Below are 13,518 nucleotides of genomic sequence, written 5' to 3'. Positions count from 1 at the left end.
TATCGAAAGAATATATATCATGTAAATTAGCTCCTCTCATCAGTATATTTGAACATGTAGCCTCTAAAAAGAACCTAATTACTAACTCATCGCTGGTTACCCGAATTATATATTTCCGACCATTACCTATTTCGGTCCAGATGTCCGGAAAAGGACATCATTTAGATGAATATTCAAACCCATGGGGCAAGTCGAAAACCATTGTGTGTTGAATATTCTCAAGTCTTAACTCTTTTTACGGGACAAAAGACGACCTGTGACTTAGAAAGTCTTTTTAAAATTATGCGCATGTTCAAGTTTTGCCTACCGAAACATTTCACTTGCCACTGCTGCTAAAACCTCCCTCTCTCTCTCTTGTTATTATTTTCTATTGTAAAGCCCACCATCACACAAAAATGTCCATACAAACACTATTCTCAACTTGCTTCTGGTTCTTGCTGGTGTCTAGCTACGCAGCCGCAAACGAGGCCGACGTAAATTGCTTGAGGAACTTCAAATCTGGAGTTACAGATCCAAATTTATTATTTATCGAGTTGGGTATTTGACAACCAGACTGCAGGTTTTATCTGCAAGTTCAGTGGTGTGACTTGCTGGTATGATGATGAGAATAGGGTTTTGAGCATTAAGGTTAATGGCTTTGGTCTCAAAGGAGAGTTTCCTGTTGGGATTAAGCAATGTTCTGATTTAGTGGGTCTAGAACTTAGTAGAAACAACTTCTCCGGAGTTTTACCGTCAAATATAGGCTCCTTGGTTCCATCTCTTACGACTTTGGACGTCTCTGACAATCAATTCTCCGGTGAAATCCCTGTCTCTCTATCAAATATTACCTTTCTGAACACTCTTACGCTTCAGAATAACAGCTTCACTGGCCCACTTCCTCCAGAGCTAGTGTCACTTCCGCGTCTCACCAAGTTCTCAGTGGCATTCAATCAACTGACCGGTCCTGTTCCAAATTTCAACTTGAAGTTTGGACGGGAGAACTTTGCTAGTAACGAGGGTTTATGTGGGCAGCCTATGGATCCTTGTGTTGACCCGGAAGAAGATATAATACGGTTAGGGAAGATCGGTGCAGCAGTTGGTGCAGCCTTATTTGCACCGCTAGGTGCGTTCTTAGACTGGTTCGTCTTCAGTGGTAGGAAGAAGAAGCAAGAAGATAGAAGACACCGTAGCTGGATTTTCCACATTGGGGATTAAACGTACACATTTTTCATCAATGTATTAATCATCATTAATCTATGCGTCTTAATAACGAGTTATTTAAAATGTATATGCAACAATATTAATGAAATGATTATACGGAGAAAACTAAAATTTTTAAATTTGGGTTGATCTCCATATGAGCCATGATATAAATCTCATACAACAAATATAACTCTAGTATTATGTTCAAGTTTTTTTTTGTTAACCATATTATCTTCAAGTTGTTTTTACCTTGTTGTTATAACAGAACAAAAGAATCAATTATAGAAACTACCAGATCAAAAACATATGGTTATTTTCTTTTATCTACTATAGGAGAAGTACATAAACAAAATTTTATTGTTATATAGTACTATAATAATGCAATATACCAAAGTCTTTATAGCTTTCTAAAAGTAATTAAAAATCTCTACAAATATACAGTTCATATAATCTGTTAACATCATGCACTGTCCATTGTTGCATTGATTTTTCCTCCTTATCTTCTGTTGGAAAAAAACAATCATTAACCATAAACACGTAAAATCTGCCAACAACCAGAAACTAAACCAACTTCTTCAATGTATAAATTGCGAATCAAATTCAAATTCAAGATAATCAGAATCAAAAACTAAGAAACACACAACAACAAAAATGACTAGATCCATCTCTTTGTGTCTCTTCTTCTTCTTATTCATTTCTTGGATTCCTAAGCTAATCACAAGCTACCCTCTCTCCACAAAATCAAGATGGATCGTGGATGAGAAAGGCCAAAGGGTGAAGCTAGCCTGCGTGAACTGGCCGGCGCATCTCCAGCCCGCGGTGGCTGAAGGGCTAAACAAACAACCATTAGACTCCATCTCCAAGAAAATTGTCTCAATGGGATTTAACTGCGTTAGGCTCACTTGGCCTCTTGATTTGATGACTAATGACACGTTAGCTCGCAATGTTACCGTCAAACAGTCTTTTGAAAGATTGAATCTGCTTGATGATGTTCTTGGCATTCAAACTCACAATCCCAAAATCCTTAACCTTCCCATATTCAATGCATTCCAGGTAAAATATTAGGATTATAGCATTGGTTTAATTGATACAAAATAAACCGGCTGTTTCAATTGTGCTGCACGAACCTAGATGTTTGCTAGGTCCGCCTCTGGCTAGCTAGAATTAATTCGAACCAATAAAAAAAATTAACCAAACCAAAGTAAATGAAACATTTTTAATGGAATCCCAACGTAATGGAACTCTCTTTCTATATATATAAATAGTTTATTTTACTTTTATATTGGTATCAGGAAGTGGTATCGAACCTTGGACAAAACGGAGTAATGGTGATACTAGACAACCACTTGACAACGCCAGGATGGTGTTGCAGCGACAACGACCTCGACGCCTTCTTCGAATACCCTAACTTTGATCCTGTCATCTGGACCAAGGGATTGAGCAAGATGGCTTCTCTTTTCCGCAATGTCACTAATGTCGTTGGCATGAGCCTTAGGAACGAACCACGTGGTACCAGAGATTACCCTAACCTCTGGTTCAAGTACGTACGCATTTCAAATTACTAATATTTCATTTAGAATATAACCAAGCACGTAACACATGAAAATATTTGAAATGACTATTCAAAACTATTTATCAAAAATAACATATGTTCGCATACAGATTTAGGTAAATGTGTGTTGGACCTTTTGTAGTATTTTCATTATTCACATATATAAGGATAACAAGTACATGCATGCATCAATGCATGCATGCGTATTAAAACTGTAAACGGTTACGTGAAGGTACATGCCAAAAGGAGGAGAAGCAGTACACGCAGCAAACCCTGAAGTACTAGTCATCCTCTCCGGCATCGACTACGACACAAACCTCTCTTTCCTCCGTGACCGCTTCTTCAACGTCAGCTTCACCGACAAACTCGTCTTCGAGCAACATTGGTACAGCTTCTCCGACGGTCGAGACTCGTGGGTAAAGCACAACTCTAACGATTTCTGCGCAAAAATCATCGAGAAAGTAACACATAACGGAGGATTCTTGATCGGGAGAGGTTTTCCTTTGTTCTTGACTGAGTTTGGGGCTAACCTGAGAAGCGGTGACGTTAGCGGAAACCGGTATATGAATTGTTTGGTGGCTTGGGCCGCGGAGAATGATTTAGATTGGGCGGTTTGGGCATTAACCGGAGATTATTATTTGAGAACCGGTCAAAAACATATGGTTGAGACTTTTGGCGTTTTGGCTCCTAATTGGAAAGACGTCGCCAACTCTACTTACCTGCAAAAACTCTCCGGAATTCAACTTCCAGTTAGAGGTCAGACTTCTTTTTCCCTTATATATATATTAGAAAGAAAAATGGTATAAACGCGATTTTGGAGTTAAAAACTGTAATTATAACCTAAAAATCGTTCAGGTTTCGATCTTTAATATATATACCTCTTGAGTCTAAATTTATAAATATTTGTATATATGCAGGACCCGGTTTACAATCCAAAAAACTTCTCTTCCACCCAACAACCGGCCTTTGCGTCACCAGTAATCTCTCAAACAATTCACCTACACTTCGATTGGAACAATGCCGTAAAGCCGAGCCATCAACCTTTAATCCCAGTGAAGGTATTCTCTGGAGTAACAAAATGTGCGTCGAGGCTCCAGATGCTGTTGGACAGAAGGTGAAGCTTGGAGCTGGCACTAAGTGCTCTAAGTTGGGACAAACCTCAGCTACTCACATGCATTTGTCGTTTAAGACAAATAATGGTTCGTTGATATGTCTTGATGTGGATGAACTTGACAACAGCATCGTCGCTAACCCTTGCAAGTGTTTGACCATGGATGCTTCTTGTGATCCAGCGAGTCAATGGTTCAAAGTTCTTTAAATTATATTATCTATGTTTTTATTTTGGAGAAAATGCATTTGTAATGGTTCAAAGTTCTTAAAATCGCTCATGATTGTAACACTTTCTTAAATTATGTTCATCGTAATAATTTTTTTAATTCAAAAATAAAATTTCACGATTGAAAGTTTTGGTGTCAAAATACCTAATGGCAGATTAATTAATCATCAAGTTTCAAATACAGAAAAGTGACAATGCTGGTTCAATAAAATAATATTTAGTGATAAAAATATACATTCATACAAAGTACATTTAGTATAGTGGTTCATACAAGAGATTACTCTTCAGAAATTATAATTCGAAAATAAAATATTGGATGATTACTTGCCCTGTTGCTCATCATGAATATAATTGTTTGGTAGACTTCAACAAACTACTACTAAAATGGATCGTTAAAGAGTATTGGGCTACGACGACTAAAACAAAGTGGGCTTAGAGTTGAAGAAAGTGAGGCCCATATTGGTCGTTACATGATATCTTAAACTCGCCACGTGTCAGTCAACTTAGCCACTGAGAATTCTCCAGATTATGTGAGTCCATCTGACAAGTCTACGGTCTGAATAAAAGAACTGTCGGAAAATTAACAAAGAACAGAGAGACAAAAAAAATATGATAAGCCTTAGATTTCAACCAAGCACCGCCGGTGTTCTATCGGCGCCGGTCGGCCGCGCAGGGCTTATCAAGGGATTCGGTTTGACCAAACCGAGAAGAACCGTCCGGTTAGGAACAGTGGCTATGGCGGCTGCTCCTCTCGAAATCTGCGTCAAAGCTTCCATCACCACACCCAACAAGCTCGGAGACTGTTAGCTCTCTCTCTCTCTCTCTTGACGGAAAAAATTAAAATGTGGATGATAAAGCTGCAATCTTTATTCATGTTTTGCTTAATTGTCCCTTGCAGATAGATACTTAACGCATTTTTCGTTTAACTTAATTAGTGCTTAGAGTGTTTCTTAATTTAGTAATCTGAAACTATCAAAACAGATTTAGAAATATAAAAATGCAAACTTGATTGCTTCTAGTCTAGTCTCGAGGGTTATTTTTTACTTCACGAGTTGAGTATATGCATAAATTTTGTTGGTAGGCCCTTTTTGCCAAAGGGTGTTGCTGACCATGGAGGAGAAGCATGTACCTTATGACATGAAAATGGTGGATTTGAGTAACAAGCCAGAGTGGTAAATACTTTGAGACTCCTTTTAATGTGTTTCAAGTTCACATGATTCTTGATTACTTTTCTCACTGTGTTGTATTCTTTGTATAATGTTTCCAGGTTCTTGAAAATTAATGCAGAAGGAAAAGTCCCGGTGGTGAAGTTTGATGAGAAATGGGTTCCGGATTCTGATGTCATAACACATGCTTTGGAAGACAAGTACCCTGAGCCTCCTCTAGCAACCCCACCCGAAAAGGCTTCAGTGTAAGCATTCCTCTTCTTTGTTCTTTTCGCAGATGTTATGAAGTGTTGTTCTTGACTCAAAAACATGTATCTTCCGCTTAAGAACGTTTATGTCTGCAGTGGGTCGAAGATCTTCTCCACGTTTATCGGTTTTCTGAAGAGCAAAGATCCAAAAGATGGAACTGAGCAAGTTTTACTGGATGAGCTTAGTACATTCAACGATTATCTCAAAGAAAATGTAAGCTCTTTCTGTCCTGATGATCTCTTCCATAACATAGTCTTCGATTCTATGTTATATCTTTGCTAACTTCGAACGCTCTACAGGGACCTTACATAAACGGAGAGAAGATCTCAGCAGCGGATTTGTCCTTGGCACCAAAGTTATACCACATGAAGATTGCACTTGGACATTTCAAGAACTGGTCTGTTCCAGATTCACTTCCTTTCCTTAAATCCTACATGGAGGTAATAATGCCTGATCCTAGATGTTTTAATCAAATTTATTTTCATTATGTTTTAATTAATAACCACACCACTAATGATGGTGATGGTTTTGTTACAGAATGTGTTCTCGAGGGAATCATTCAAGAATACAGAGGCGCAAACAGAGGATGTGATTGCTGGTTGGAGACCAAAGGTGATGGGCTAAAGAGCAAAAGGTTTAGATGTTGGCCTCATCGCTCAAGTCAAGGCATCGATCATCTTTTCTCTTGCTTTCTTTTAGTACAATGTAAAAACATAATAATAATCAAATCTTCTTCAAATGTTGTTAACAATATAAGTATGTGCCGAGGCAGAGCAATTAACACAGACTATACAGTGAATGAAAACTATATTGAAACTGTGCTACATACACACTAGTGGAGATTAGCGTCATCATCATCTGCTAATTATTATTACCGTGATCAAAAATATTTACCGCCAGTAATTACATAAGTACATGAATAATTACAGAACTGCCCTTCCGTCATCATCTAATCCTCTGCTTCAGTGACCTCCGTTTAACTCGGCGGCTTATCCTTGTTTTTCCTGGGAAATTCAAAAACTTTTCTCGCCCCCAGATTTTCTCGGGGCTTCTGCCATGATTCTCCAGACGGGTTTCTCTCTGCCCACTACTACAACGTTTCTGTCTCCCTGCTCTCCTCACCGGTTAAACACTCTGTTCTTCACTCACCGACGCCGTCGATTAGTTTCTCCGTCATGTTTCTCGAAACGTAGATTCTCCCTGTGTGGTACGTTGCTTCGCCTCGAAAGTCGAAACCTTTATCCTTATTTAATTCGAATTCATCATCTTCTTCTTCTTCTCTTCAGTTGCTGCTGCGTCAGGAAGTGATGTCTTTACTTCTCCTGAGACATCCAAGAGCTTTGATTTTGCATCCGAGGAGAAAATCTACAAATGGTAAAAACACTTTCTGCTCATTTGCAAGACTTTGTTTTGTGTTTAATTCTGATGATTCATGCATTTTAGGTGGGAGTCGCAAGGGTACTTCAAACCAAGTTTTGACAAAGGAGGAGGCAAACCTTTTGTGATACCAATGCCACCTCCTAATGTCACTGGCTCTCTCCACATGGGCCATGCCATGTTTGTCACTCTTGAGGTTGTGGAATAATTTGACAGTCATTTGGGTATTCAGTTTATGTTTTTTTTTTAAATTCAAGTTTCTTAGCTTGTTAGTGTAGCTTACTTTGTTAGATATATGTCTTTTCAGTTTGCTAGGCGCTTTCAGTTGATTTGTGTGGTCGGTTCTTTAGTAATGACATGCTTCTTGTGTGCATTAGCTGTGTTAGGCTATTCTCATCATTTTTGTTTTTTACAGGATATAATGGTTCGATACAATAGAATGAGAGGGAGGCCAACACTTTGGCTTCCAGGGACTGATCATGCTGGTATTGCCACTCAGGTTCATTTCCCCTTTTTAAAGTTCGAGATGTTCATGTTATTTATATTAGTGCTTGCGTGTTGTTTTCTGCTCACTTTGCTTTATCTCTTCTTCCCACTCCACTGCTCTCGTTCATATACCAAATACCAATCTCCCACATTCTCTTTATTAAAGTCCTTTGTTGTAGATATGTTTTGTACAATTTGTATTTGCGTTGTTTGGTAAATGTTTCTGATGTATATTACTGAAGCTATCAATATTTCCTTACAGTTGGTCGTCGAAAAGATGCTAGCATCAGAAGGCATTAAGAGAGTGGAGTTAGGTAGAGATGAGTTTACCAAAAGAGTCTGGGAATGGAAGGAGAAGTATGTTCCCTAATCACTGCATTACTTACTTCAAAATATATAAATTTTATAAGATATTTATATTATACTCTGCAAGTGTTTCATTCTTCGAACAAGTCATAGAACTTCTAAAAAAGAAAAAAAATCCACAGGATTTGTATATGATAAATGGTAATAAGGCTGGAATTATAGTTTTTGTTTTTTTTCTTCTCAGGTATGGGGGAACCATCACAAATCAGATTAAGAGACTGGGTGCTTCTTGTGATTGGAGTAGAGAGCGCTTCACTCTTGATGAGCAATTGAGTCGTAAGGCGTTTTTTCTATAGTTTCTATAGCTTTTAGATGGTGATTATAAACGCACACTATAGGTGGTTCGCAAAGTTGTCTTTAATGTTTTGGAGTGGTATATTTAGAACCAAAAACTTCGGCAAGTAAAATGTTAGGCAGTTTCTAGGTGGCTCTTAAAGTTTCTCGCTATTTTGAATTCATTCTGTACATTCCTTGACTATCCTTTACGCTGATTTAGGAGCTGTGGTGGAGGCTTTTGTGAAGCTTCATGAAAAAGGGTTGATATACCAAGGTAAGCTATTACATGTTTTGATTTCTGTTGTCGTAGCTGTAAGTAGTGATGTGCTGTACTCATACGAAGTTTGATGATTTTGGCATAATGTTTTTTCAGGATCTTACATGGTCAACTGGTCCCCTAATTTACAGACTGCTGTTTCAGACTTGGTGTGTGATGTCTCTTATCTCAAACTCTGTTGTTTGATTACTTTTTTTTATTTCTTTCTAGAAAGTAACTGTCTTGTTCTTAACAGGAAGTAGAATATTCTGAGGAACCTGGATTTCTATACCATATTAAATACCGTGTTGCTGGAAGGTACTGTCCAACTACCAGTACTTCCTTATATAATAGCTAAATTATGTGAAAAGACGACTTCTTACATCTGAATCGTCTCTGCTCTTTAAAGAATTCACAGAAGCATGATATATAGTTTGAAAAGTAGCGAAGCTTTAGATTATGTGGTATGATCATTAAAACTTGGAACACAACTTTAGGCTCATAGGAGTTGCTTCGTCAGTAGTTAACTATCACCTGTGCTTGTAAATTATTCTTGGAAGGTTAGCGACTATGTTTGTTCTACTTATGGAAATCACTAATTTGATCTTTCCTCGTGTAGTCCTGATTTCTTGACTATAGCAACGACACGTCCAGAGACATTGTTTGGTGATGTGGCCATTGCCGTGCATCCTGAGGTAGGTGGTGATATTTCTCTTATGTTTTTTTTTTTTTCTAATCGTTTCCTATAATAGGTTCTCTTTCACGGGCATCGTTTGAGCATTAATGTTGTGAAATGTGTTTGGCATCTGACAGGATGATCGTTATGCTAAGTATGTTGGTCAGACAGCAATTGTACCTATGACATATGGTCGTCATGTGCCAATTATTTCCGATAAGGTGAACTCAGATCTACTGCCTATGCTCTCTTTATATTGTCTTTAGGATCAAGTATCTTTTCCTAAACTCAACAAGGAAAAGGCTACACTTGTTTTTTTTCTTTTCTGTTCTCATGCCTTTCTCATCAGTATTTTTTCTTTTGCTGGAGTTCAGTAACTCAGAAGAGAGAAACTGAAGTGACCTCATCAGTATTTTCTGTTTACCGTGGCAGTATGTTGATAAGGATTTTGGGACTGGTGTTCTGAAGATAAGTCCTGGGCATGATCACAACGATTATCTTCTTGCAAGGAAGCTAGGTCTCCCCATTCTGAATGTGATGAACAAGGATGGAACACTAAATGACGTTGCTGGCTTGTTTTGGTAAATATTTTGTTTTCCAACTTATATGTTAGCTCATTAGTTTCACTATTATGAAATGGAAGTCCCTGAGGTTACTTTTTAACGTCTATGGTTCCTTAACATACATTGTGTTTTCAGTGGCCTTGACCGGTTTGCAGTGAGGGAGAAGCTATGGGCAGATCTTGAAGAGACAGGTTTAGCTGTTAAAAAGGAGCCTCATACTTCACGAGTTCCAAGATCTCAGCGTGGTGGAGAAGTATTTTTCTGCTGATTCTGTATCAATTATCCAGTTCGTTAGAAGTTCATATAATTTATCATGCATGGTTTTAACTGGTGTTAGGTTATTGAGCCACTTGTAAGCAAACAATGGTTTGTCCACATGGATCCTTTAGCTGAGAAGGCTCTTCTTGCTGTTGAGAAAAAAGAGCTTACCATCATACCTGAGAGATTTGAGAAGGTATGCTAGAGATTTTTGATTGTGTACATTGCATACTTCTGCTTTGACGTATATTTTTTTTCATGTCGGCACTTGCAGATATACAATCACTGGCTGACAAATATTAAGGATTGGTGCATAAGCCGGCAGCTGTGGTGGGGGCATCGCATACCAGTTTGGTATGTGGTTGGAAAGGATTGTGAGGAGGACTACATAGTTGCCAAAAATGCTGAAGAAGCCCTTGAGAAAGCCCATGAGAAGTATGGAAAAGACGTTGAGATATATCAGGATCCAGATGTTCTTGACACATGGTTTTCCAGGTTAGTTGTATTTTTTTGGAGATGATTTCTCTGCTGTGTTCCATTGTTATAGAAAAAATACTCTAGTTTAATCATGTGAAAGTTTCAGTTTCTCCGAAACTGACACTTTGAATTAGTGATTTTTATTTAACGACCTATATAACTTACCTAAGATGTTTCTTTCTGCAGCTCATTGTGGCCATTCAGCACCCTTGGCTGGCCTGACGTATCAGCGGAGGATTTCAAAAACTTCTACCCTACAAACATGTTAGAAACAGGGTATATTCCTTTCTTCACTGGCTGCTATTATAAGGGCTAATGTTAATGCTAGACCCTTCACTTGTAATGTAATCTTTTAGGACCAACACAATTATTCTGTTACCAAGAAGTGATGTCTTAAATTACGTGAAACCTGGAAAGAACATGCGTGTTTGTAGCAGTTGCTTCTTTAAAATTTCACATTACTTCCTCCAAATAACTATTCTTCTCTTTGATTGGACAGGCATGACATACTATTTTTCTGGGTAGCAAGAATGGTTATGATGGGAATAGAATTTACAGGGACCGTTCCATTTACTCATGTCTACCTACACGGACTTATACGGGACTCTGAAGTAAGTTTAGGCTTTATGCCTGTTCTAGTCATTGTGTGTGTTTATGGGGGACAAGATAAATACTCAAGTGATGATCGTTAAGCTTTGCATATCTTTGTCTCTCACTTCTCCCCTTATGCTACTAAATGTTAAGTTACCTCAAGGGAAACTAGTATTATCTCCATGTAGTTGACCAGATTATTTGGAATTTTTCAGGGGAGAAAAATGTCAAAATCTCTTGGGAATGTGATTGATCCGCTTGACACAATCAAAGATTTTGGCACAGACGCTTTGAGGTTTTCGATTGCACTAGGAACTGCTGGTCAGGTTTGATCTCTACTCATCTAGTGTGTTTAGCCAGCTGATCCATTCTTGTTTGTTTTTTTGAAGAATTACACTATTTATGTCTGTTTTCCTTTCTATCTCTTCCCCATTACCTACCCCTTCTTAGGATCTGAACTTATCTACTGAGAAGTTAACTGCAAATAAAGCATTCACCAACAAACTATGGAATGCTGGAAAGTTTGTGCTCCAGAGTCTGCCTAGTCTCAGCGATACATCCGCTTGGGAGAATTTGCTGGCCCTCAAGGTTTGCTTGCGATAAAATCATCGCTGCTCTCTTAGTATCAATTTATCTTGAAATTTCACAATTTTCTATAATAAAGCTTGTTTAATATTTTGCTTCTTTTTCAGCTTGACAAAGAGGAAACCCTGCTCAGTTTACCCTTACCTGAATGCTGGGCGGTATAATATTTAAACCCTGGAGTAATCAAAATAATATTAATCTGCCTATCACCTTATATTCCTTTTGTGTTATCGTCAGGTGTCAAAACTCCATATTCTCATTGATTCCGTCACAACAAGCTATGAAAAGTTGTTCTTTGGGGATGTAGGAAGAGAAACATATGAATTCTTTTGGAGTGACTTTGCTGATTGGTATCTCCACCTGAACTCTTAACAAAACTAGTAGTCTAGTACATGTTTCTTGGAATTAACTGACTGACTAGTCTTACTATCTACTCGTTAAGGTATATTGAAGCCAGCAAATCTCGACTGTATGGATCTGGAGGCAACTCAGATTCTCTAGTTTCTCAGGCAGTTTTGTTATATGTCTTTGAGAATATACTTAAGCTGTTGCATCCCTTCATGCCATTTGTAACCGAGGATCTATGGCAGGTATTAATAACATGCTCTCCACCTTTCTACTTAGGTTTTCATCTCACCATCTACTAGGCCACCTGTAAACTTTGTTGTATGTTGTTGATTACTCTGGCAGTGCAACCAAAAAATAATTTCAACTTCGCAAAAACCATATTCTGATTGCATTTTGTATTTGCAGGCACTACCCTACAGGAAAGAAGCGCTCATTGTATCTCCATGGCCACAAAATTCACTTCCAAGGAATGTTGAATCAATAAAAAGATTTGAGAATTTACAAGCTCTGGTCAGTATGAATATCTGCCTTCATATATTCTGCAAACCTCCAACAGAACCATACGTAAAGGGTTTAGGTTCAGAACATGTTGACACCCTTGCCTGTTTTATTTGCAGACAAGAGCAATACGAAATGTACGAGCAGAGTATTCAGTGGAACCGGTAAAGCGTATATCTGCCTCGGTTGTTGGAAGTGCAGAGGTTGTCGGATACATCTCGGTCAGTAACTTTTGTCGTGTGGTAGCATGGCACCCTTATGAATAAAGTTTATAATAGATTTGCCTTATTGAAAGCTGTGTCTTGTCTCTGGGTGCAGAAAGAAAAGGAGGTGTTAGCTCTTCTATCAAGGCTTGACTTGAACAACGTCCATTTTACCAACACCCCTCCTGGTATATATAATAATAATTAACTCAATTTTACTCTCTTTTATCTCAACTCTTCCAACTCGTGTTCACAATCATGGTTTGATCTTTCTTTAGGTGATGCAAATCTCTCAGTCCACGTTGTAGCCAGTGAAGGACTAGAGGCATATCTACCACTTGCTGCCATGGTTGATATATCTTCTGAAGTCCCACGCATTTCCAAACGTCTCTCCAAGATGCAAACTGAATATGACGCCCTCATCACTCGCCTTAATTCACCAAAGGTACACACCATTACCATCAAAAGAATCTTTTAAACACTTGTTAGATAAGCTTATTCGAAACGCATAAAATATGTAGTTTTTGGAGAAAGCTCCAGAAGAAGTAGTGAGAGGTGTAAAGGAGAAAGCAGAAGAAGCAGAAGAGAAGATAAAGCTGACCAAAGCTAGGCTTGATTTTCTCAAGTCCACTTCTTTAGTGTCTCAGTGAATAACTCCACTGCCTCGAAGTAATTATTATGACTGGCCCATGTCGGCCCAAGGACCATCCACTATTTTGTCAAATGGCACCTAATTTTTGTTTGAAAAATCAACCCAAAAATGGTACTATTAGAGAGAATCAATTGCAACTTTATTGATCAGCGTCCTACTGTCGGGGTCCATAATGCCTTTTTAAAGCGTCACTAGTTTTCAAGCAACAAAATAAAAGTGGATAATTTTATATTTGTTGGTTATAACTTATGCCACAATTGTATTTATTATTCTTTAAATATCTTCACCAGCTACGCAAGAAAATGTGTACAATTTGCATATTCAAAGGTGTTCTGTTAGTTCCAAATTCAATTAAAATTTTCATATCTAAAAATTCCATTAACAATTTATCAGTTGTCGTATTCGGTCCAAACTCTGTTTG

At 38.1% G+C, this 13,518-nt stretch overlaps 4 protein-coding genes across 5 annotated transcripts; all 4 read left to right on the top strand.

Annotated features, from left to right (window-relative positions):
* The first annotated feature begins 395 nt into the window (after positions 1–395).
* LOC103847523 (probably inactive leucine-rich repeat receptor-like protein kinase At5g48380) lies at positions 396–1,194 on the top strand. Its single transcript, XM_009124617.1, has 2 exons — positions 396–473; positions 553–1,194. Exons 1-2 carry the CDS (start codon positions 396–398, stop codon positions 1,192–1,194), a joined length of 720 nt encoding a protein of 239 aa, XP_009122865.1.
* Positions 1,195–1,782: 588 nt separating this feature from the next.
* Positions 1,783–4,663, top strand: LOC103846306 (glycosyl hydrolase 5 family protein). The gene is made up of 4 exons (XM_009123212.3): positions 1,783–2,235; positions 2,475–2,722; positions 2,967–3,490; positions 3,652–4,663. Exons 1-4 carry the CDS (start codon positions 1,834–1,836, stop codon positions 4,050–4,052), a joined length of 1,575 nt encoding a protein of 524 aa, XP_009121460.2. The 5' UTR covers positions 1,783–1,833; the 3' UTR covers positions 4,053–4,663.
* On the top strand, positions 4,623–6,303 carry LOC103846305 (glutathione S-transferase DHAR3, chloroplastic). Its single transcript, XM_009123211.3, has 6 exons — positions 4,623–4,872; positions 5,152–5,242; positions 5,338–5,481; positions 5,581–5,698; positions 5,785–5,925; positions 6,023–6,303. Exons 1-6 carry the CDS (start codon positions 4,680–4,682, stop codon positions 6,107–6,109), a joined length of 774 nt encoding a protein of 257 aa, XP_009121459.1. The 5' UTR covers positions 4,623–4,679; the 3' UTR covers positions 6,110–6,303.
* A 128-nt stretch (positions 6,304–6,431) lies between these two features.
* LOC103846304 (valine--tRNA ligase, chloroplastic/mitochondrial 2) lies at positions 6,432–13,330 on the top strand. Of its 2 annotated transcripts, XM_009123210.3 has the most exons (27): positions 6,432–6,692; positions 6,772–6,859; positions 6,929–7,058; positions 7,278–7,361; positions 7,611–7,705; positions 7,899–7,990; positions 8,211–8,264; positions 8,364–8,416; positions 8,503–8,564; positions 8,866–8,941; positions 9,060–9,143; positions 9,355–9,503; positions 9,621–9,738; positions 9,823–9,939; positions 10,018–10,238; positions 10,407–10,496; positions 10,720–10,831; positions 11,027–11,137; positions 11,262–11,399; positions 11,504–11,554; positions 11,634–11,746; positions 11,839–11,986; positions 12,150–12,254; positions 12,362–12,463; positions 12,561–12,633; positions 12,724–12,890; positions 12,967–13,330. In XM_009123210.3, exons 1-27 carry the CDS (start codon positions 6,542–6,544, stop codon positions 13,093–13,095), a joined length of 2,913 nt encoding a protein of 970 aa, XP_009121458.1. In that variant the 5' UTR covers positions 6,432–6,541; the 3' UTR covers positions 13,096–13,330. The 2 variants fall into 2 exon arrangements, with proteins under 2 accessions (XP_009121458.1, XP_033137401.1); XM_033281510.1 differs by lacking the exons at positions 6,432–6,692; positions 6,772–6,859 and having other exon boundaries at positions 6,929–7,086.
* The last annotated feature ends 188 nt before the right edge of the window (positions 13,331–13,518 follow it).

The sequence above is a fragment of the Brassica rapa genome, chromosome A10 (genome assembly GCF_000309985.2).
Source record: "Brassica rapa cultivar Chiifu-401-42 chromosome A10, CAAS_Brap_v3.01, whole genome shotgun sequence".
Lineage (NCBI taxonomy): Eukaryota > Viridiplantae > Streptophyta > Magnoliopsida > Brassicales > Brassicaceae > Brassica > Brassica rapa.
The sequence above is the reverse complement of the archived record's forward strand: the minus strand, read 5'-3'. Positions and strand labels throughout refer to the sequence as shown.